Source organism: Barbus barbus (assembly GCF_936440315.1).
Source record: "Barbus barbus genome assembly, chromosome: 18".
In the NCBI taxonomy this organism is placed as follows: Eukaryota; Metazoa; Chordata; class Actinopteri; order Cypriniformes; family Cyprinidae; genus Barbus; species Barbus barbus.
Genome location: NC_136746.1, coordinates 5,595,570 through 5,620,350, shown reverse-complemented (window position 1 = coordinate 5,620,350; position 24,781 = coordinate 5,595,570). Strand labels below are relative to the sequence as shown.

Sequence of the window (24,781 nt, the reverse complement as noted above, 5' to 3'; positions counted from 1 at the left end):
TTAGCCCTCACAGGAGACTTTGTGCATTTTTAGATTTTCAAAAAAACACCATTTAGTATGTTTTTTAAGCCTTTTGAATTACGGGGACATAGGCAGTGTCCTCATAAACCACCTTCATATTGTAATACCTCTGTCATACCCATGTCATTATACAAATTTGTGTCCTCATAAAACACATAAACATGCACACACACACACACACACACACACACGCACACACACACACACACACGCACACACACACACGTACACACACACACACACACACACACACACACACACACTTGTGTTGGGTTTCCATGTTTTATGGGAATATGCCATGGGCTTAATGGTTTTTATACTGTACAAACTGTATTATCTATCCCCTTACCCCAACCTACCCCTCACACAAAACCTTTTTTAGATTTTCAAAAAACTTAATTCTGTGTGATTGTTTTCCTCATGGGGACCAACAATGCCCCCACAAGGACAAGTGTTCTGGATAGTGACAATTTTGTCTTCATAAGGTAGGGTTTACCTGAACCACACAAACACACACATTTCTGTTTCTAATCATTCTCAGGCCAGAATAATCACATATTAATTTTTACGCAATGTGTTTTCTGTATTAATTGTATTGCCTATATAACAGATCATCATATAACATGCAAATGCTTTTACATTCACCAATTTGTCTCTGTCTGTCTGTCTTTCTTTCGTTAATTGTTATAATTCATGGTTATATTATATTATTAGTCTTCTATATTCAATTTGTGTGTGATAAGTGTGATGATGGCATTGTGATTGCTGCTAAGGTGTCTAACTGAGATGAGACGCAAAACTTGAATTCCATCTAGTGGTTATAAGTATTAACTACGACTTATTTTTATTTATCATTTATTTATTTTCTTGGTAAGACTAGATTATATATTCTATTGATAACATATAAAAAACATTATTGCATTATGTTATAAATGAATATGTTCTCATTTAGCTAGCCTAGCTTTCATTCTTTTCCATATCCCGGGTTTAATGCACTACTGAAGTGTCTGACAGAGAGAGACTTACATTTGTTTAATGATGGTTTTATGCATTGCAGAATCAACAACAACAACAAAAATATATATATTGAAAAATGTAAAATATTTGTTCTAAAAATCATACAAAGCTTATTTTTAATGAAATTTCTATATGTTTCTGTTCACAGACCCTCAGTGGTACCTTCAGAGAAATCCTTTTTTTTTTTTACTATACTATGCATCACACTTAAATGTAATGTTTTTCTTTTTCTTTTTTATAATAATTGAGAATATGCCAGGCATTTACTTTCATTTTATGTGTTTGTGCTGATACCACCATGCTGATATGTGGCAAGCCGTTTTGACTTTTATTCCTTCACATGATATGAATTCTTGATATCAACAATTACATTTTTCACTAGTTAAAATGCTAATTCTTGATATCAAGAATTTAATATCAAGAATAGACATTTTTTACTAGTAAGAATTGTATTTCTGATACGTGGAATTGGAATTTCAACTAGTAAGAAATTAATTCTTGATATCAACAATTGATTTTGAATGGCAGCCTATGGTGACATTTAACTAGTGAAAATACAATTGCAGATATCAACAATTAAATTATTGATATCAACAATTAGCATTTTAACTAGTGGAAATACAATTGCTGATGTCAAAAATAGCCATTGTTACTAGTAGAAATATAATTCCTGATATCAAGAATTAACATTTTAACTAGTAAAAACTGAATTGTTGATATCAAGAATTCATATCCTGAGAAGGAATAAAAGTCAAAACGGCTTGCCATAGATATATATAAACCACTCAAAGTGTGGAATAGTTTCTTCTACATTGATGGATGGCAAAACTGTATTTTCAGCAGTCATTGCTCCAGTCTTCAGTGTCACATGAGCCTTCAGAAATCTGTCTAATATGTTGATTTTCTGCTCAAAAACATTTCTAATTATTATCAGTGTTGAAAAGTAAGCATCAAATGTGGTTAAGCACTGTCGAAGAAGACCCAGTTGGAGTTGTTCTATGTGGAGTTTGTTTGTTCTCCCAGTGTCTGTGTGGGTTTCCTTTGGGGTGCTCAGGTTTCTCCACAATCCAAAAAAATGCAGCAAAGGTGAATTTGATAGACTAAACTAGCTGCATAGGTGTGAATGTGAGTCCCAAGTTGTGTAATGGAGAAGATTGGGAAAAGACCTGGCAGCCTAACCCAGAAAAATCACTGCCATGAAAATTTGTGGAGAGACTCTTATATATGGCATGACATGGCCACAAAATCACCAAAAATTCAGATATGATTGACTGGGTAATGGCTGTATACACTCTGAACAATGCAGGGTTAAATATGAACAAACGCAGCGATTGGGTTGTTTTCAACCAACAGTTGGGTTAAATGTTTAACCCAACCTTCTGGGCAGTAACCCAACCGCTGGGTAAAAACAACCAATCGCTGGGTTGATCCATATTTTATCCAGCGCTGGGTTGTATTTAACCCAGCATTTTTTAGAGTGTAGATTCATCAAAATCCTGGAAAAGAAAAAAAAGGATCATGGATTCCACAAAAATATTAAGTGGCAAAGACTTTTTTCATCACTGATAATAATAATTACTATAATGAGAACCATTTTTAATAAATGAGCACCACATCAGCATTTTTAAATCATTTCTGAAGGATCGCGTAACACTGAAAACTAAAGTAATTATGCAAAAAATTCAGATGTGCATCACAGGAACACATTTTTAAATATATTGAAATAGAAATTGTAATATTTCACAATGTTACTGTTTTTACTGTATTTTTTCTCAAATAAATGCAGCATTGGTGAAAAATCTTAAATATTCAAACGTTTGACCATATACGCAATAATACACATTTTATTTTTAATGCCACCATAGTCTATATATTAACCTTATAGCTATATATATATGACCCTGGACCACAAAATCAGTCATAAGGGTCAATGTTCCGAGATTGAGATTTCTACATCATCTGAAAGCTGAATAAATAAGCTTTCCATTTATTATGATCGGACAATATTTGGCCGAGATACAACTATTTGAAAATCTGGAATCTGAGGGTGCAAAAATATCGAAATATTGAGAAAATCGCCTTTAAAGTTGTCCAAATGAAGTTCTTAGCAATGCATATTACTAATCAAAAATTATGTTTTGATATATTTACAGTAGGAAATGTACAAAATAACTTCATGGATCTTTATTTGATATCCTAATGATTTTTGGCATAAAAGAAAAATCAATAATTTTGACCCATACAATGTATTTTTGGCTATTGCTACAAGTATACCCCAGAGACTTAAGGCTGGTTTTGTGCTCCAGGGTCACATGGAATATGGTTATATATTAAAACTTTCAGAGTTATGTAGTCTTTGTTAATTGTTTGTTTGTGAGTTTATGATGGACATGGAGCACTGTGTACAATCCTGCACAGTTACGCAGATGCCACGCTCCACAGGCTAAAGGAAGTGCCCGCTTCCCCATTCGTGCTATCCAAGGGAAACTCGCGTTCTGGCTCACACTCACATAATGTGTGTAAACGACATGACAGTGCTCTCCCAGTCACCCTGAGAGAGGCCTGACCTTCACATGGATTTGACACAGCAGCACAGACCCATGCTAGCAGCAAAGCTGAGCTTATGTGTGTGTTTGTTTATTTGGTTTAGGGATTAATATCAAATATGCTTATGGTGAATTTGTTAAGATGCATGCAGCATACACAATATGAATTGGGATAATACATTTCCATGTAAATACCACGTGAGAGGCTTACATTCTTAAAAAGCTCACATCAGTGCAGTGCATGCATGGACTGCTGTGCTAATATGATGCATTATAAATGCAATGTGTTGTGATGCCATGGTACTATGAAAGAATCCAGTGTTTATCATTTATTCAAGCAATGCTTTACATTTCGTGCTTGAGACGAATGATTGAATTCATGCTGTGGGAGCCAAAGCATGTACTCCACTTCCAAGTCCTTCTCTTTCTCATGCATGCCATGTGGCCTCTGGGAGAAAATAAGAGGTTAATTTAGAAAATTCTGGTATGTTTTGGCTTGTGCATTCTTGGGGTCTCTGGGACCACAATCATGACACTAAGTCAGTCTTAACAGTGGTTTTGAAATACTGCGTAAACTGCATGTTAATGTATGTGCTGGTGCAGTCCACAATTTTCAGAAATGACCCCACCATGAGAAGCCAGTCAAAGGATGGAGGAATTAGCTCATACCTTCTTGAAGGGGATCCTCGCCGCCGCCGTCGTCTGGAGTTTTGCGTTTCTTCGGCATTGGCGGTCTAATAGGACGCGTTCTCTGTTGTCTGCTTGTTCTTGGCTCAAAACGGATATAGTACGAATGAGGACGATAAACACTCACTTGTCTGGGCAAGAACATAAAATTGGCAGGATGTCGAGAGTTGAAATCTTCACAAAGCACGATCCCCATCCATTCCGGCGTCCACAGTTTCCAATTCTCTCCACTGCGAGACAAACGCAACGCGAGCAAAAGTTGGCATGGTGCGCGAGTGATGATGCTGGTAAAGCAATGTGTGAATTACAAAACAAAAGAAAGGAAAAAGGAAAAACCCTCAAATATGTTAAGCCTCGGGCTTAAAGCATAGAAAACACGCACGGATTTTCCTCTGACAAATGAGAGATGTTGCTTCAAAAAGTGATTTGCGCATCACGTGTTCCCGGGATTATACCGAAGAAGAAAAGTAGGCATCCACGACAGTTTGCAACTCAAATCGCGCTCGTCTCTTCGCAGAAGCACGAACACCCCGGGTGTTGTTAACCATGTTTGTGTGATACACATCAGCAGTAACATTTTCAGACACTCTGGATATCTCAATAACCGCTGTATCCAGCTGCCAGTCAACCGAGATCGTGAAGGAGAACAAAACACTGTACCTTTGCTCTTACACAGAGATCATCTGTCCAGCGATGCATTAGCGATGGTCGCCGAATGTTGCGCGCGCTCTTCTCAAAACTTCTCAGCCCGGTTGCTAGGAAACCACGGAGTCACGGAACGTTCGTGATTGTATCGCTCTCTTGGTTTTAGTGTCTTAAACTTTGCGCAGAGGCAGTTTTAGTGGCGTAAACGTGCTGTGTGTGTTTTGGTGGCACGAAACAGTTCAAGAGTTCTATATAAACAAAGGCTCCATCATCAGCATCAGCATCACGGCTCTCGCGTTTCCATTCAAGAGACAGATGACGTCAGTAGCCTCCTCCGCAAGGCTGCAGTTTAGATCGACTCAAATGATGAACTCGCGTATTTACGCAAGCAACACATAGACTTTAACATTCGAAATGAGACGGTTGTCTGTAAACCTGTGCTGGCTCCAAAAGCCAGAATCTGTAAAGCAAAGAAAGTTACAACCAGTCAGTTACTTTGTTTGCAATAATTACACTGGAACTATAATTTAAACATGTTCCTCAAGCGAGGAACAAATCTTAAGGCAAGGCATGAAGAAGAAGAAGAATTAAGTCTTGTAAACACATGCGCTTATAATTGCTGCAGTTTCGAGTTTCTGTTATTCCCAGACTCTGCTCTTTTGTATTCTTTCCCAGAAAAACGCACAAAAATATGTATATTTATTTAATATAATTGATTTGCACTATATCATTGCACCCCACCTCACCTTTAGTGATGTGAAATGACAGCTGTTGCCATTTGTGTGTGTGTATGTGTCAAGAATTATCCTACATTGTCTTAAAGGTGTTTTCAATATTTGCATTCCTCAGCATAACAATTTAGACAAGTTCGCCAGTTCAGTAAGCATGAACACCTGTTTATCAATAATTCCGAAACTGCATATTCGTTTTAACAGGTGTGGCTTATTATATGCAACTGTTGGGCAAATCATTTTTGATATTTAGCAACAGTCTAGTTGGAAATACACACATCCTATCCTTAAAAAAAAAACTACACTTCTGTGTAGAGTAAAGTGGACATAATACATTTGTATTTAACAGGTTGCATTGTCATTTTCGGCAAGAGGACTATCGCAGATCACTCTAGCACTGCGAGTATTGGCCTTCAGTGTTTTCTGTGGGCAAACAGGCTGCAAGCTCCGCTTCACTGCAGCTCTATTGACGTCAGAGCTGCTTGCGTCAATGCTCTCTCTTTGACAGGAGTTTTTTTCCCCCTTGGATCCTAATAGGATTATTATAGAAAAATACCCACAGGCCTTTTCAATGCTAGTAAAATTACATTTTCAGCCTCTCGTTTGATGCATTATTAAAATGTGAAATATAACTATAATGTATCTAGTCTATGTGAAATATTCTCTAGATCCAAGTGTAGATAAGACATCTACTGTTCACAATATACAATATAATACAATAACAAATAATTAAAAAACATAAATACCCTATGAGTATAAATGCTGTGTTTAGTAGGGGGTCAGATGTTTCCCCCACCCCCCTTTGAGAGCACATTAGAAAGCAGAATTAATCCTTTCTGTGTTAGCGCAACACAAAGCCATGACGTCAATTGGTTTTTGATGCTTGACTACTCTCCAGTGCAGCACCATACTCCTGTTTGCTATATTGACCAGTTCATTAGTGATTTGCAAACAAGTCTATCCTTTGTTTATAGTTCTTAGCAGTAGCCTAATTAAGTTCATATTCTGATCCTAAATACTGCACCACTGACAGTTAGTTCATTTGACTGATTTTCCAAACAGGCTTGTTATAGTTTATAGTTTGTTGTTGTTCCGTCTTTTTTTCCACTGTGAAACAACTGGTTGGGTGCATGTGCAAGATGAGCTTACAGAGGAAACGTGGTCATAAAATCCTAATGTACATCACGCACATTTCGTGCGTACTATGCTCAGTAGTAAACCATGAAATTGACCCTTCGCAGGGAATTTGATTGATAGACGATCTGACCAATCACAATGCTGAATCTGCTATTTGTTTGTCCAACAAACTAACCAGACAGGAGAATAGTTTAACATCGGTGGACTTCAACTTGAAAAAAGGTGTGTATTGTCGTCTTTCCTCGGTTGAAACAAGATACCTTCTGATGTTCATTCATGTTTATTTCATGCCATAACTAGTAAAGAGGAAGAGATCGGTTCACATGCCGCTGGAATTGAAGCGCTACAGCAATCTGTCACATTAAAGAGCCACAACATGGTATTTATTGTTTGAATTCTTAAAAAAATGACAACATTTAAAGATCTGAGACTTTGTTTTATATCTAATGTAACCTGGTCTGTCAGCATATTCTCAGTTTGTTCATTTGAGAGAGGATGTGGATAATCCGTGCTGCAGTGTGTTACCTGTCTAAGGTTTAGGTTCATTGGACAAGCGTCTGCACAAGCACTCATGGGATGGTCATGACTCCACACACAAGCCGTGAGATTGTGGTTAGGGCAACTAAATGCCCAACGCCAGCTCCGCCAGCAGAAGGTGGGAACACGGACACTTAACTGCAGATCCTAATTGTTATTTAGAGTTTATCATAGAAAATGGATCGATCTGAAGCTCTTCGGTCCTCCTCACCTTCTCTACCTCCCCATAAGGAATGCATTCCAACGATTGGGCAATAGTCTTGCTCTGATGAAGGTGCAAAAGATGCTGATGTATTATCTCTTCTTGCTCCCCCTCTAGAGCCCTGCACGACCTCGAATTTAGGCCCTAGCCCGGCCCTGGCCTGAGACGCTCAGGCCCTAGCCCGGCCAACAGCTTATCAGAATTACCAGCCCGAGTCCGACCCGAGCCCGTCTTTTTTTCCCCTTCTCCCAAAACAGTTTATACTACTGTTTCGGCTATTAAAATAGTTCAGTTTTGTATGCAATGGCAAAATTATTATATTTCGTTTCGTTTTTTAAGTTAATTTAGAGAAACGTTTGGAGCATTTTTGTTCATTAAATATAGTAATAAGTCCTAAGTTTTTGTTTTTTAAAGTAATGACCAAGCAGCCAGAGGCATACAGTGAGCTGATCATAGCTTATGTTTGATCAGTTTAGTTCTCAAATCATCACGACTTGCCTAAAATAAAATATATTGCTATACTGAAACAGTTCAAGCAAATAACAATGTTTAAACGTTAAACCTGTGCTATAATAATAATAATGTGCGATAGTCTAAGTTTATGCGGAGAGTGGAAGCTAAAGCTATGCAGGACTTGGGGGCACCAGAGCAAACACTTTTTTTTGTGGAAACAACTTAAAATAGCCTACGACATCATTCTTTTTCTGATAAAGGTAAGAGTAATATAAAATTCAACAACAGACATGAAAATTTCATAAACACTTAACTAATATTTAAGCGAAATACATGTTTAGATATTTAGAAGGGAAAAAAAGATATACTACAATATTTAAGGGACTGTGTGTCAGGGTTCTGTCACTTCGGTCTAGTTTATTCATGGTTTTGTGACGGAGCCCTGACACTCCCTTCTTGTCTTGTTTTTTGGTGAGCGCGTGGCTTCGAGTGTGCTCGAGCTGCGCGCTCTCTTGTCTGCGTGCTCTGTTTCATGTTGGGGCGTGGTGTTCGGATCCCGGCACTCCTGTCTTGTTCAGACTCTGTTCTGGTTTCGTGTCGGGGTTCGGACACTCACGCTCCAGGTTTGTTCTTGCTGGGGAGCGTGCGATTTCGAGTTTGCTCGGGTCGTGCGCTCCTCTGTCCTCTGTCTCTGTGTGTGTGTGTTTTGTTCGGCACGCGGTTCGGTTTCGGCCGCGTGCTTTTTCTTGTTTTGTTTTGATCTGTGCTTTCATGTTTGTCATGTTTTGTGAACATGCAGCTTATGAGTCTCCTCGTTAGCTGCGTGTTCGTGTCCTGTCTTGCACATGGCTAGTGATTTGTTTTGCTGGCCATGTGCTTGTGTTTTTGTTTTGTGTGAGCACATGGCTTGTCTTGTTTGGTTCTATGTGCCATGTGCTCATGTCAATTGTCTTGACCCCACCCACCTTGTTTCCTAATTATTGGTTAATTTTCCCCACCTGTTTACCTCATTACCCTCCTCATTTGCTCCCTTTATAATCTCCTTGTGTTTGCAGTCCTGCGCCAGTTTGTCGTCGTAATTTCCCGTGTGCTGATCCTGCCTTGCCTTGCCTTGTCGTGCCCTGTCCTGCCTTGCCAAGCCTGCCAGCTGTCCTGTTTTTCCCCTACGGGGTAGTTTTGGTTGGGTTTGTTTATTTTTATTATTAATAAAGCCCATTCTCTGCAGTACTGAGTCCTCGCCTCATCCCTTCTCCCCACAACCCTGACACTGTGCTGTTGAATACAGTAACTTCATCCCGCATTGTTTTAATAAAAGTGGATCAATTCTGAAGACAATCATGACAACACACAGCTGCTGTTGTGCGTGTTTCCCCAGGATCAAACCTTTCGGTCAGATGACATGAAAACATGTGTCTGTGTGCTGGTGCAGACCATCTGAAACGGTCAAAAACATGCACCTTTCAATGATTTAACTACATGACATCTGTGATTTATTTATTAAAGTCATTTTTAGAGACGCGAACAAAGAAAATAGTGTTTCCACACCATCTTCAAGTTGTAATGTGCAACTTTAGATGTACATGTAACAGAGAAACAGTAAGATCGAGGGGCTTGTGTCTCGTGGCCGGTTCGTAGACAGACCAGAAACAGCTCTACAGTACATCACAATCTCTGTTTAAACGACCTCTTGTAGAAGAAGTATCCTTTTATTATCTTATAATGTTTTCCTGCAAACACTCGCGACATGATTGACCAGATTCTGAGAATAGTCTTCATCTAAAAAAAAAACTATGAAAAAGTATAGAGTGGTATCAGCTAGTGGGGTAGGCATTGAAACTTTAACAATATATTTAGAAGAGAGGATTTCAGTATTAGGTATTCCACGCAAAATAATAAAAAGTTCTGTCAAATGTTCAATAATTTTCTTAAATTAATAAGTATGTGCTCGTCATGCTCTCTTTCCCGTGCAAGGATTGGCATGAACAAACAAAATGTGAATTGTGTCATCTGCTATCTGAACAAGATGACTAAATCCAGTGGAGTAATAAAAATATAATTTACAAAACCGCGTTTAATAAACTTTCACAATTGTTTATGAAAGAGCTTTTCTGAATTCTATATGCATTTATATATGCATTCTACAAACATTTTCTTGTCTTGCTATACTCTCTTTCTTAGTGATTTTGTCTCTTGAATGTACGAAAGGTTATGGATGAAATTTATCAATACTCTTTACAAGAGGATGAATGAATGTGTAGCTTTAACAGTAAAACAGCAAGACTTAATTTTCGCGTTGATGCTTCATGTGTTCGCACATCGTGGGCAAACACAACGTTGCACTAAAAGAAATATCTCAAAGAGAAAAGGCTGTTACTTAATTTCTTAATTTTCATTTATTCCTATTATGATGACAGCTCACAAAGAGGTGTCTTCGCCTAAAAACATGCACAGTCCAACAAACAAATTGTGAACGGCCATCTGAAATCTACCAAAGATTGTGATTCTTAGATGCGACACATCCCTAGCAAAATCTGTTGGCATGCAAAAATACTCATATATGTTTTAGCACAGCTATTTACACACAGTATGAGAACTGTACATAGAAAATTCATTACCAGTTTATTAGGAGTCAAAAAGAAATGACGATAATAGTTGAAACATCCTTGTACATCTCTTTCATGCTGAAAACACAGATGCTGGCGCTTTTATCTTTTAGTAAACCATTATAAAATGACATGATACCTACAAAAGAGTCAAATAGTCAAAATGTACAAGTTGTGTGTTCTAGGTGAGAAATTTACACCAATAAAGGTTTCATGAACTTTAGAAAACATGTATTTCCTGTGGCTGTTAAACATAATTTGAAATAATAAATAATTTTAAAATGTAGGTCTGTCAAATGAGAAAAGTTCAGTCATACATAAAAAAAAAAAAAAAAAAAGTTTTCTGAAGTAAAAAATTATGTGTTTGTCACAAACACATCCATAGAGAGAAAAGCGCTTGGGTGCATTATCATCAGGCTATTTTTAAGAAATGAAAGAATACAACTAAAGTTTAATTTAGAGACAACAGACAGCATGACTTGCTTTAGTGATACAGAGTGTTTAAAAATTTGAATCATGTTTAAAACTGTTGGTGTAATTATTTTACTGAGACGTTTTAAGTGAAATGTGTATTTGTTATTTTACAGTACACATATATCTACAGGCTAGATTAAAATGAAAACATTTCTTAAATATCAACAAAAAGTAAAAAATCAACATATACGATTTTGCTCATATTTAAAATTGAGCATACTCGGATTTGTGTGTGTGTGTGTGTGTGTGTGTGCGCGTTTTTGAGACAAATGAGGACATAAATTTGTATAATGACACAGGTATGACACAGGTATTACAAGGTGAAGGTGACTTTTCAGGACATTGACCCATGTCTCCACTTTTCAAAATGCTTATAAATCATACAGAGTGAGTTTTTTGGGGGGAAAGTAGAAATGCACAGTCTCCTGTGAGGGCTAAGTTTAGGTGTAGGGCAATAGCACATGCAGTATAAAAACCATTACGCCTATGGGATGTCCCCACTTCTCACAAAAACAAACGTGTGTGTGTGTGTGTGTGTGTGTGTGCATGTTTATGTGGTTTATGAGGACACAAATTTGTATAATGACATGGGTATGACAGAGGTATTTCAATATGAAGGTGGTTTATGAGGACACTGCCTATGTCCCCGTAATTCAAAAGGCTTAAAAAACATACTAAATGGTGTTTTTTTGAAAATCTAAAAATGCACACAGTCTCCTGTGAGGGCTACGTTTAGGTGTAGGGTTGGTGTAGGGCAATAGCACACACAGTTTGTTCAGTATAAAAACCATTACGCCTATGGAGAGTCCCCATAAACCACAAAAACCAACATGTGTGTGTGTGTGTGTGTGGCTCAGGTATACCCTACGTTATGGGGACAAAGATGGCTATATTCAAAATCCTTGTCCTTGTGGGGACATTTTTCTCGTCCCCATGAGGAAAACAAGCTTATAAATCATACAGAAAGTTTTTGAAAATCTTAAAACGCACAAAGTTTTCTGTAAGGAGTAGGTTTATGTGTAAGGTTGGTGTAGGGTGATGGAAAATACAGTTTGTACAGTATAAAAACCATTATCAGCCAAAGTGTTGATTATTTGTCTAAAGCAGGGCTTATTTAAAATGCTTATTTGCTTGTCTTGTCATATCCTGTAATGTACTTTGATTTCTTTTAAACGATATTGTTCAGCACAATGGTCAACCATTGTTGTTTTATTGTGCTTTATAAATAACTTGAACTGAACTAAAGCATGATTCTGTGCACATCTACATGAGGTGGATGTTGTAAAGCCATTAACACAAGCACATAGAGGATATCCACTGTCAGTTAGACACCTTCACTGTTAGAAGGAAATTGTTAGGTCGGGCTGGTCTGAGAAGTTGGTGGTTTGAATCATTTTTAATTTAAGACTGCTTCTCATAAGTTGATCTATTCAACCTACAGATTAGGTTGTTCTGATCCTACAGAGGTGTTAGCATACACACATAGAGATGATAAAGAAAAACATGCCCGGACATAGTACCTTTTTTCAGAGGTGGATGTAGACGGGCCTGTTAAGGTATCAATACGCACCCCTTTGCTCAGCTATTTTTCCACAGTCAGGAAGAACTATTATTAGCTACTATTATTACTAATAATATTTTACTGCCATAGTACACTCATAATATAATTTTGATTGCACTATCATTTGTTTAGACAGTGAGAGAACAGAAGCTTGATTTAATTTGTCCCCTCTCATGGATGTGTAAATTAAAATCACTTACTTAGTTCTTAGAGACCACAGTATTTTTCCTGTGTTGACATTGGAAGGGTTTGGCAATCAGTCATGCTTCCCACTGAAGCTGTTAAACGACTGAAGTGTCTGAAGATGGATGCAATTCCTCACCTAAGTGAGGGGAATTTTCACATGAGAGAGGAGAACACAGTGTTGACTTGCTGCGTGCAGAATCACTTATAAAAGTCCCGGGGAAAAGTTGCAATGATGTCTGAGTATCCATGAGGTCTAAGCAATCTCTTAAGAAGGATCTAGGTCCATTTAAAAGAACTGCTTGTTCAACACGTTGTTTAAAGCTGAAATTAAGCACAATGCTTATGAACAGATGTGATGTCTGCAAAATGTTTTAGATAAAACGTGTGTATAAAGATAGGCTTAATATTTAGTTTTAAAGGGCACAACATAACTATATTGATGTTACTATAAAAGTTTTTATCCATCTATGGTATGCATTAATTTACATGCATGCATTTAATATATTAGTTCTATATTTTTCCCTTTTGTTTTTTGGACAGAATAATAGCTCTAATAACTTTTTTTTAATCAGTTGACATATTTATACACTTAGAACTCAAATAAATTCAAACTGAAGTATTTTCTTTTTCATGATTATTAAATATTTTGTTTCACAGTGATGTTCATGTTTCATTTTTATTTATTTATTTTGTAAAAATCTGTTCAACTTTAGCAAGTTTTGTAAAAACCTTAAATTAAATTCAACATGCAGCAAGAAAAATATCAGTTGTTAAATAAATGTACAGAAATGTGTTTAATAATGCAAAGTACTTTTGCATTTGTATGCATTCTGAATCCCAATCCAAAAAAGAAAAAATATTAACATTTACACTTTTTACGAAAGATTGTCTGCTCAACTGTGCACATACATTATCCTTCAAAAAAATATATAAATAACGGTTATGTACAATATGCCATAAAATAATGACTTGCATTTAAAAGCCCCACATAATAATTAATGACATAATCATAACATTGCTTACAACTGTGAGTCTTTATAGGAAGATTTCATTTAGGTTCATTTAGGTAAAGCTGTTGGTGTCAAAAGCTATTACATGAAGATTTTTATTCCGTAGGGTGGATGTCCTATAAAGAGGGTGATGTGACTTGGGTCCAGGCTGTAGGAAGGCGTGCATGTGCTGAACTGTGATATTGTGACGCCTCGTGCACCTCAGGCACAGCAGTGGGGTCATACAAAGGAGAGCCAGAAGAGGGCGCTGAAGCTGCGTGAGCCAGGCTGCTGTAGTGACCGGCAGAGCCGCGGAGGAACTGGGAGCCCAGACTGCTGCTCATACTTCCAGCCTGAGACCCTGGGGTCAAAGGAGAGTTCCCTACAGACCACAGGCTGGTGTACTGACTGCAAACAGGAAAACAAATAATAACAATGAGCTTTCAGTTCTACACAGCATTCCATTAATATGAATTTAACAACTGTGTGCTTGGGTTTCCCCAGAAAAACATTTTTAACCTAATGTATTAAAGGGATAGTTCACCCAAAAATGAACATTGTGTCATCATTTGCTCACCCTCAAGTAGATCCAAACCTGTATGCATTTCTCTGTTCTGCTGAACACAAAGGAAGATATTTTGAAGAAAGTTTGTAGCCAGGCTGTTTTGGGGGCACCATTGACTTCCACAGTAGAAAAAACATACTATGGAAGTCAATGGTGCCCCAGAACTGCTCTGTTTCCCACATTCTTCAGAATATCTTCCTTTGTGTTCAGCAGAACAAAGACATTCATACAGGTTTGGATCTACTTGAGGGTGAGTAAATGATGACCCAATTTTCATTTTTGGGTGAACTATCCCTTTAACCATATAAAGCTTACTGTATCATAGATACACAAAGTCCCAAGGGCTCTAAATTATCAGCATGTCCAAAACCTTGTTGAAAAACCTATTGGACACATATCCATGACTTCTGTCATCTCATCGACATTATACATTTACAGTGATTGTAAAACGTCCCACTTCAGCCAATGGTACATATGTCTTATTTTATAAAGTAAACATTAGAATAACTTTTGTATTGTTAATAAGATGAACACTTCCCGGACTGAAGTAAAGTAGATTTACTTGATTAGCCATATGTTTTTTTTTTTTAGAATATATAACCATCAAATATGATACAGTCTGTGCCTCTGAATAAAATGGAGATGTATTTTTCCTCCTCAAGTATGAGTTACATATTCTCCTATACCATGATATATGAGTCATAAAAGCCTGATGCATAAAAACATATAATAATAATTTTTCATTCTGCTTTTAAAGATTGGTCCAAATTCAAGACATTAGTCACAACTAAATTATTGATTTATTATTATTGATCTATAGGTTGCCTGGTAAGTAAGAATAATACAAAAAAAAGCATAACATTACTCAGATTTTGTCTTGAATGAATTTGAAATGTTTGAGTACTAAGATTTTGTTGCTCTTTTGAAACTCTAGAAGAGACATGTGAGATGACTGGTGTGTTTCTTAAGGGAAAGCAGGAAACCTAAGTAAAAACCTCCAGTTGATCTGTTGTTGTCATTTAGGAGAAACAACTGGCACACTTATTTGTGGTTTTACCTTCTTATGGAAATGTTTAAGACATCAAGAAAGAAACAAGGAAATTCATGTGGTAGGTTGTTAATTACTTCATAAATAATAATAATAAAACACTTTGTTGCAATAAGGTTGTAGTGGAAGTGTGTGATCTCACCTGGAGTTTGAGTTTGGGGGAGAGCTGTGGCTCATCGGGAGCACGCTGGAGTGGGAGGACATCTGCAGACTGGACCAGTTATCATGAGACGACAGCATGGACAGACAGGTGGAGCTGTCAGAGTAACCAGCTGCAATACAAACAACACAGAGTCAGAATCCAGGCTGAGGCTTCAAAACCCAGTGTGGGTCAGCATTCCACCACCAAACTTGCCCTGTTTATGAGCGTCAACTCAAACACAAAAGCTGCAGGAATGTCGGACGCTCTGCAGTGAGTAAAACTTGCCTGAGTGGCCCATTAAAGGAACAGTTCACCCAGAAAAGAAGATACTGATTTATAACCAAAGGACAAACTTCAAGCAGAACCTCCAACATATCATTTCCATTCACTGAAAGCAAAGAGCGGGCAGGTGCTGTCAGGTCCAAATCTTGAAATAATACTAGCAATATAAAAGTTATTCCTATATAAAAATCTGTAAAGATTTCACAGCAAAAAGACACTGTCCCATGACCCGAAGGGGCATATTTTTAGAATTACACTAAAAGGCATTTTACTTGCTAAAAATGCTTTTATAGTTGAAAAAACTATGAACTAAACTCTGTGGGTTTACAGTATTTGCATGTGTGGAGTTTAGCAGTGACTGTGGGAGGGGGTAACTTACTGGGAGAGGTGGTCCGGTGGGCGTATGGGCTGGGGTATGGTGTGGATCGGTGATTTCTCAAAGAAGAGTATCGTTCACAGCCATGGGATGAGGACAAAGACAGCGGGCTGCCAAACTGTGCGTGAGGGGTTGCAGAAGGGCCGAGAGACCCTGTGGCTGGCAGAAACCAGCTACTCACTAGACCAACAGTAAAATAAGAGTCAATGGGAAATTCCTTCTGCACATAACTGTAAGAAATTATTATAAATACAGAACTGCTGCACAACATAAACCTTTTTAAAAGATTTATTTTTGCCGTTTTTGCCTTTATTTGATAGGACTGTAGCTGCACAATATAAACCTTATGAGATCAGCCATAATTGTATAAAGCATCGTGAAATAATTGAAATCCAAACGAATCACACTGATGATTATTGTGATGATTAATATCATTTTGCTCTTACATTGAGAATAGCCAGGCTGTTGACTTTCACTGACATCCTCTATTATGTCCTTATGATCACTTCTGAAAAACAAAAACAGTATTAGCCTATATATCGTTTTTCTTTCTTCTTTTCTATCTTTCTTGTTCTTCTTCTTCTTCTTTTTTACCATACAAGTCCTCCTTGTTTTGTTTTTTTAGTTAAATCCTTGTTATGTTGGTTTCAAACACCTACTTCAAACATCTAGGACATTTCTACCTGAATTTTATCTTACAAAGTGAAATTCCAACATATTCCCATAAATTTGTTACAATTATAACAGGGCAAATTATGTGTTTTATGCATTTTTATTTTATACTAGGACCACTAAAAGTATGTTTATGCAAAACATTTCTTTCAAACATCTTGGAGTAAAAAGTGGCAACTCATTTATGTACAATAGAGAATAGACATTTAATAAAAAGTTTGATGTATTTATTTATTTTAGCCATACCTTTCTTTGGCATCCAGGAAAGCCTTGGCAAATGGGTTGTATTTAATTTTGAGAGCTGTAACCTAAAAGAGAAAATTACGGATGTGTTATTAGGCTTTGCGCTTTTGTTAATCAGGGTATAAAAAGACGCGTTACCTCTTCATTCTGGTAGGCAGTAACTGCTATGAATCGTGTCTCAGGGAACGAGTGAGTGGTGATCATTCTCTGTGGACCACCAACGCGCACGATATGGATACGGGGCTCATACTTATGCAGCGAGTTCAGCATAATCTATGAAAAACGGGATATATTTTCAATTTTCAGTAGCCTACTTTCTCTGGTAGACAATATATTGGACATTTAAATGAAATAATGGACAATATATCTGAATTACGCACAAAAATGGTAATTAAACTTTATTCCACATCTTATTTTAGATTATACGCCATATAAATGTCCACGAACCTGACCACCTCCGTTCAGTTTGTTGGTGAGTTTGACTTTGCTGAAGGAGACGGAGGTCTTCATCCAGTGCGCGCCGAAGTTCGGCGAGTCCGGGTGGATGTAGACGCAGCTCGGCGCTTGTGGCTCGGGTTTGCCACCCGGTACCCATTCACCGTTCACATACTTCCACCTGTGATTGTCTGCTGCCACGAAATCCAGTAAGAAGGAGTACATAGCGTTTGGATCCAGACCGGATACATTCACCTTCAGCACTGGGAACATGCGCCTGATCACAGAGACATTTAATAAAGCATCATCACGTTTCGCTTTCAAATAAATGAAACAACTCTCACTAAAATTAATTCGGTTAAAAGTATAAGGAGATGGGTATCTGATGTAGAAGTAAAGCTGGATTTGGAACTGTATAGGCTAGCTATATATGGAATTAAAGAGCCTAAAGATTTTTTGAAAAATGTTGTAAAATCTAAATTAATTTATTATTTAATTTATTATTATTTTATCATATTTGATACGATAATCAAAGCAAAAATTAAAAGTTAAGGTAATTACAGATATTTTTTTAACTTTATTTGAGTGTAATTATACTGCTTTCATTACTAAAATAAATGTTATTCTGTGCAGCGAGCAGAAGTTTGTTTGTAAACATGCTTAAAAAAATAAATTAAAATAGGCTAATAATAATAATAAAAAAATACCTGCCATTCTTGGTCACTATCATTTCATTGGTCAGTTCTTTGAACTTCTGCCAAAGTTCATCTTCATCCAAACTGACTTTAAGGTCCCTTTCTGTTGGATCTCCTTTCTCACTGCCAGCTTGAAGCTCATTCTCCACCGCAGTTAATAAATGATCCACCCGATACTGGATGCTCTTCTCTGAACAGTCACTGGCCTCAGATGCCATTCTGCTATCCAAGTGGCTCCAACAAGAAAAAGAAAACAAAATCCAAACTACGCGAGCTCTCCAGTCAGAAAATGCCCAAAACTGGAAGAGATGCACCCAATTAAATACTCCCCAGGTAAAACTTTCTCCGTGCTTTGCTCAGGAACGTTCTGATTGGCTGATCTCCGCTTTGATGTGTGCGTTCCGGCCGGTTATTGGTCCAGAGATCCAGTGGAAGGCGTTGCGTAAATATTTACACATATTCATAGTCAAATCGGCACATTTTAAATGTGAAATGTCGACAATTTCCTCCTTACAAAAACTCAATAAAAAATACTGCATGTCAAATTGTAGGTTTGCAATGTTGGAAACTGTAGGTTTCATAAACTGGTATTATTATTCCATTATGTTATCAAGTATTATAAAACACAAAAGTAAAAAAATCGATAAAAATTTTATTTTAGTTATTTTACACACACACACAAACAGTATAGTGAATATTGATAATCAAGTGGTGTTGATGAAAGTGAGATGTTTATGAGTTTAAAGCCCGTGGGAATCTTTCTCCAGAGGTGTCAAAAGCGGAGGAAACGCCACCAGACTCCACGCGTTTCAGGACAATAAAGTACCGTCATCTTGGCGACAGAACTTCCGGTAAAAGTTGTTTATGATTTCATAGGAACAACAAAACTTTTCTAAAATTATTTTCATTTAAAAAGCATTTGAATACCAAAATATGTGTAGCCTACTGAGTAAAAAGACAGTTTTTAACATCCGTTCAGAGCCTATAACAAATAGATCATTTTAACAACTATCATTTAGTTGAGTAAATATTAAGCAAATTAAACAATGTGATCAAAAAATGCATTTTGGGGTTAAGCAGGAAGTTCCCTCCTCTTCATCAAATAACAGCATCTTTGGCTTGTTTTAAAGTGACAGAACAACACCTCTAAGTATAATTCGTCCACATCTTCACCTGAAACAAAATAAAACCGCAGGTAACCGTTTTATTATAGAAGTCTACATTTTTTTATAGAACTGGTCAACATGGTCTATAAAAGACATACAGTACCTTAACAGCATGACTAGTATAGATGTCAGCTAAATAGAGGCACATCTGTATATAATAAATGTGTATCTCCAGCAGAACTATATGGGGATTCATCTGTGTTTCTCCCAACTGGATGGAGACTACATGCATGAATGAAAAATGATAAAGTTTTAAAGCGAAATGATTGACACGTTCCTCAGCACTTTCATACACAGTAATTCCTAACCTTGGTGAGAAATGTGTATTTGGACTCTCGGTGAAGGATTCTGGGCTCTCAGATGTACCCTTATCACTCAGGTGTGTAAGGTCAGGCTCTGTGGCACATCTGGACATCTGAGTTTGGATGTTGTGAGGATATTCATGCTCCATCTCCTCAAAATAAATGAGTTGATGCTGAATAATAAATAATCTATACAAGCACATTAGGAGTAGGTGGCCCCAAAATGATTTGTCATCACTTCTAAAGGCATATTTTTTTTAAAGAGAACAAAAGTGTGAATGTGATTTAAAACATTGGTGGGAGACCATTATAGTGAACAGCTTGGGTCTAAACTCCTCAAAAGGTAATGTTTGTTAGAATCCATGGAATATAATGCATTAATCTTACAGACTACTTTTACTTTTTAGAGGCTAAAATGCATATATATTTTTATACATTTAAATAAGATGCAAGACATTCTCATATTTCTCACCTCTGGGTGTCAGCCATACGAGAGAGCGAAAGGTTGAGCATTAATCTCATTTTGTGTTTAATGTCAATGGTCTTTGACCTGATCGGTGGCTCATGACTTCTCTGTTATAATGAAAACAGAGAAACAACAACAGTGCTGAAAATACAAAACCAAACCCTTCTTTCAAGCAAAAGCATGCATCTCCAAAACAAAACTTCAGATTTACAATTTCATGAACACATAATCCAAACATGTGCACCAAGCTTGTATTGTAACGTTTTCCCTGGAGAGCTTTGGATAAAGGTGTCTGCTAAATTAATTCTATTAATGTGAATGTAGGATGATAAAAATGTCCTGTACCATAAGAAGCATCTTGGAGCTGACTTCTTCCAGGAAGGTGGACTTCAGACTAGAAAGTTTAGGCACTTTGATCTCCCGAGTGAAAACCTATATATATATATAGACCAAATGTATTACATGTGATGTTTGGTCTAAAGGCTGGTTTAGGTGTTTTATTAGAATTATTATTATTACTAAATAATATTTTTATTTTCACAGTATAAATGTGTCATTCGTTATGAAAATGTTTAGAGCTGCTTTTATATTTTAGGAAGGGGGTAAACATATTTGGTACACCATTCTGATATTTAACGCCCATGTTTCACAAGCCAATGAGGATAATATTCCTGTCCTCTTTTTCCCCTTATGGAAAGTCTTGTTCCATTTGACATTACATTAAATTATGCAGCATAAATAGGGTGTGAACAGTGTTTTGTGTATTCCTTCAGTGGTGATTATTTGTCACTTCCATGGGTAGCGGGATGTATCAGTCAGAAGACTGAGGTGACAACACAAGTGTCATCTCTCACAGTTGCTGTGTTACTCTGTGCACCTCACAATCTTTCAGGCCACACAGCATGTCAGCTCACACCCTGAGGTGACAGGATGTGAGTGAGGGAGCCATCCGACACAGCTATTGACATACTGTTGGTGCTTGTTGGCACACATCACTGTATGAATGTTGTTAGGTGGACCTCACGTCTACAGCTCCTACATAGTAGCAACGACTGCAGTGGTAAAGCTCTGTTTGTATGCAAGCACATTGTAATGTGAGGAGGGAACATTGTGTAAAAAGGAAAGGAAAGGGAAGGGGTGTGTGGCGATCCATACTCAGAATTTGTGCTCTGCATTTAACCCATCCAAGTGTGCACACAGTAGTGAACACACACCCGGAGCAGTGGGCAGCCAATGCTGCGGCGCCCGGGGAGCAGTTGGGGGTTCGGTGCCTTGCTCAAGGGTCTCACCTCAGTCGTGGTATTGAGGGTGGAGAGAGTGTTGGTTATTCACTCCCCCCCACCTACAATCCCTGCCGGACCTGAGACTCAAACCCACGACCTTCAGGTTACAAGTCCAACTCTCTATCCACTAGGCCACGACTGCCCAAATAATAAATAATAATAATAGTGACATTAGATTGCACCAAACTGTTTACATGAGAAGTTTTTGAACAGAACGATTTTTTGTGTTTTATAAAAATTCTCTTCTGCTCACTAAGCCTGCATTTCTTTGACCTAAAGTACAGCAAAACAGTACAATTTTGAAATATTTTTATGATTTAAAATAACTGTTTTGTATTTGAATATATTATAACGTGTAATTTATTCCTGTGATTTCAAGGCTGAATGTTTTAGCATCATTATTCCAGTCACATGATCTTTCAGAAATGATTCTAATATTCTGATTTGCTGCTCAAAAGATATTTATTATTATTATTATTTTGAAAACAGCTGAGTAGATTTTTTTAAGTTTCTTTGATAAATGGAAAGTTAAGAAGAACATAATTGATCTGAAATAGAAATCTTTTGTAACATCATAAATGTCTATATCATCACTTTTGATCAATTTAAAGCATCCTTGATAAATAAAAATATAAATCTCTATAACCCCGCCCAAAAAAATAAATATATAATATACATAATAAATATACACAGTACACACTCATATATTATGTTAACAAAATCTTTGTATGACAAAAAGTTTGGATGCGATTAATCGTTTGACAGCAGTAATATATATAGCATATTAGAATTATTTCTTTAGGATCATGTGACACTGTAGAATGGAGTAATGATGCTGAAAATTGAAAATTTTGATTTCATCACAGGAATAAATTACATTTCAAAATATATTCTTAATATATGCAGTATATAAAGTGGGCTCTGGGTGCATATTTACCCATGTGGATAATTTTTATGTCTCCCAAATACTGGTCAGATAAAATGTTTTGAAAGATGAAATACTTATTCTCTAATGCAATAATGTATTCAGCTAAAAGGCTAATATGTGTAAAACAGAGACTTTTTTTCATGAAAATGTAAAAGAGAGATGTTTAGATATCTTATTTCTATATTCTCAAACACAATGTTTGTCCATGTGATAGATGTATAGTACCTTTCTCCCAGGTGGATCTGACTGTGTTTTCTTGTGTGTTGCAGCTGTAAGTAATACCCCTGACTGCTGGTTCTTTCCAACTCTGTCTGCCCGATGTTTGCCATCACCCTCCCTCCTCTAGACCAATGCTCTGTTTGCACACGTCCACAATGACAGGGAGATGTGAGAAAAATGTGTCTTTCTACAGGTTCAACTCTCATCCCAGCTTCACTGCTCCTTCTCTTCATCCTCTTCTCTCACCTCCATGCGGTCTGGACTCTGGCAACAACTGCCGTCTTGCAGTCAACTACTTTAACACCAGTTTTCATACAGCAGGCAGCCAAAAGGCCATAATATCTCCTAGATTTTCAGTAAAAATGTTTGACTCCAACAATTCCCATAGTTTCCAGTTAAAGGAACACCACTTTTTTTTTTGAAAATTGTCTCATTTTACAACTCCCCTAGAGTTAAACAGTTGAGTTTTACCGTTTTTGAATCCATTCAGCCAATCTCCGGGTCTGGCGGTAGCACTTTTAGCTTAGTTTAGCATAGATCATTGAATCGGATTAGACCGTTATCATCTCGCTCAAAAATGACCAAAGAGTTTAGATAATTTTCCTATTTAAAGCTTGTCTCTTCTGTAGTTACATCGTGTACTAAGACCGACGGACAATGAAAAGTTGCGATTTTCTAGGCCGATATGGCTAGGAACTATACTATACTCTATATATATATATATATATATAGGAACTATACTCTCATTCCGGCGTAATAATCAAGGAACGTTGCCGCCGTACCATGGATGCAGCAGGCGCAATGATATTACACAGCGCCTGAAAGTAGTCCCCAGCTATATCATAACTAGTTACCTAGCTGATGATTAGGAAAATTATCTAAACTCTTTGGTCATTTTTGAGCGAGATGCTAATGGTCTAATCTGATTCAATGATCTATGCTAAGCTAAGCTAAATGTGCTACCGCCAGACCCGGAGATTGGCTGAATGGATTCAAAAATGGTAAAACTCAACTGTTTAACTCTAGGGGATTTGTAAAATGAGCCTATTTTTAAAACAAATGGTGTTCCTTTAAGCAACATCAACTGCTTGGCACACCTTCAGCCTGTATGGCTTTTTTTCCCCATTCAAAACTTCAAATATCCCAAAGAGTTCTGTTGAGGCAATGCTCACTTGAGTTGAGAGATATCTTTAATATCTAAGTGAAGTGACATTCAGCCAAGTATGGTGACCCATACTCGGAATTCGTGCTCTGCATTTAACCCATCCAACGTGCACACACACACAGCAGTGAACACACACCCGGAGCAGTGGGCAGCCATTTATGCTGCGGCGCCCGGGGAGCAGTTGGGGGTTCGGTGCCTTGCTCAAGGGCACCTCAGTCGTGGTATTGAGGGTGGAGAGAGCGCTGTACGTACATTCACTCCCCCCACCTACAATTCCTGCCGGCCCGAGACTCAAACCCACAACCTTTAGATTACAAGTCCGACTCTCTAACCATTAGGCCACGACTTCCCACGACTAAGTATTCCCTTTAAATAAGTCTTCCACAAACCGTTGAGTCTTTAGTTTTTCACCTTTACCCCCGGTTTCACAGAAATGTCTTAAGCCTAGTCCTAGACTAAAATGTAAATCTGAGCTGTTTCAACTGAAAGAAACTTGCACTGACTGATCTTAAAATATATCAGTGCCTTTGATTTGTCTCAAGATGCAATCCAGTAATGCTTTTTTTTGAAAAGCCTTTTTATAAAAATTACTTAAATGTCCTAATTGAACTATGGCCTAATCTTGGTTTAGGCTAAGACCTGTCTATGAAACCCAGCCTTGACTGATCTTAAAATATATCAGTGCCTTTGATTTGTCTCAAGATGCAATCCAGTAATGCTTTTTTTTAAAAGCCTTTTTATAAAAATTACTTAAATGTCCTAATTGAACTATGGCCTAATCTTGGTTTAGGCTAAGACCTGTCTATGAAACCCGGCCTTGGACGTTTTGTGATGGATTACTTTCTAGACTTCACAGACCAACACTATTACATATACAGGTCCTTTACTGGTTCTTCTTATCAAAACATTTTTCATTGTATATGTAATGGAGGCCTGGCCTCGAGAGGTGCACAAGTGACTGTCACTAGAAGGCTGTGGTCATTCGTGCCGTTAGTGTGTCCAAGT

The 24,781-nt window shown here is 37.4% G+C and overlaps 1 protein-coding gene across 1 annotated transcript; it reads right to left on the bottom strand.

Annotated features, from left to right (window-relative positions):
• Positions 1–13,926: 13,926 nt before the first annotated feature.
• On the bottom strand, positions 13,927–18,474 carry LOC306884260 (T-box transcription factor T-like; the record flags this gene model as incomplete). Its single annotated transcript, XM_079439993.1, has 8 exons — positions 18,260–18,474; positions 17,565–17,829; positions 17,256–17,390; positions 17,121–17,182; positions 16,649–16,710; positions 16,206–16,382; positions 15,545–15,674; positions 13,927–14,197 (listed from the first exon to the last, which is right to left on the bottom strand). The coding sequence occupies exons 1-8, from the start codon at positions 18,463–18,465 to the stop codon at positions 13,927–13,929; spliced, it is 1,308 nt and encodes a 435-aa protein (XP_079296119.1). The 5' UTR covers positions 18,466–18,474.
• Positions 18,475–24,781: the final 6,307 nt, after the last annotated feature.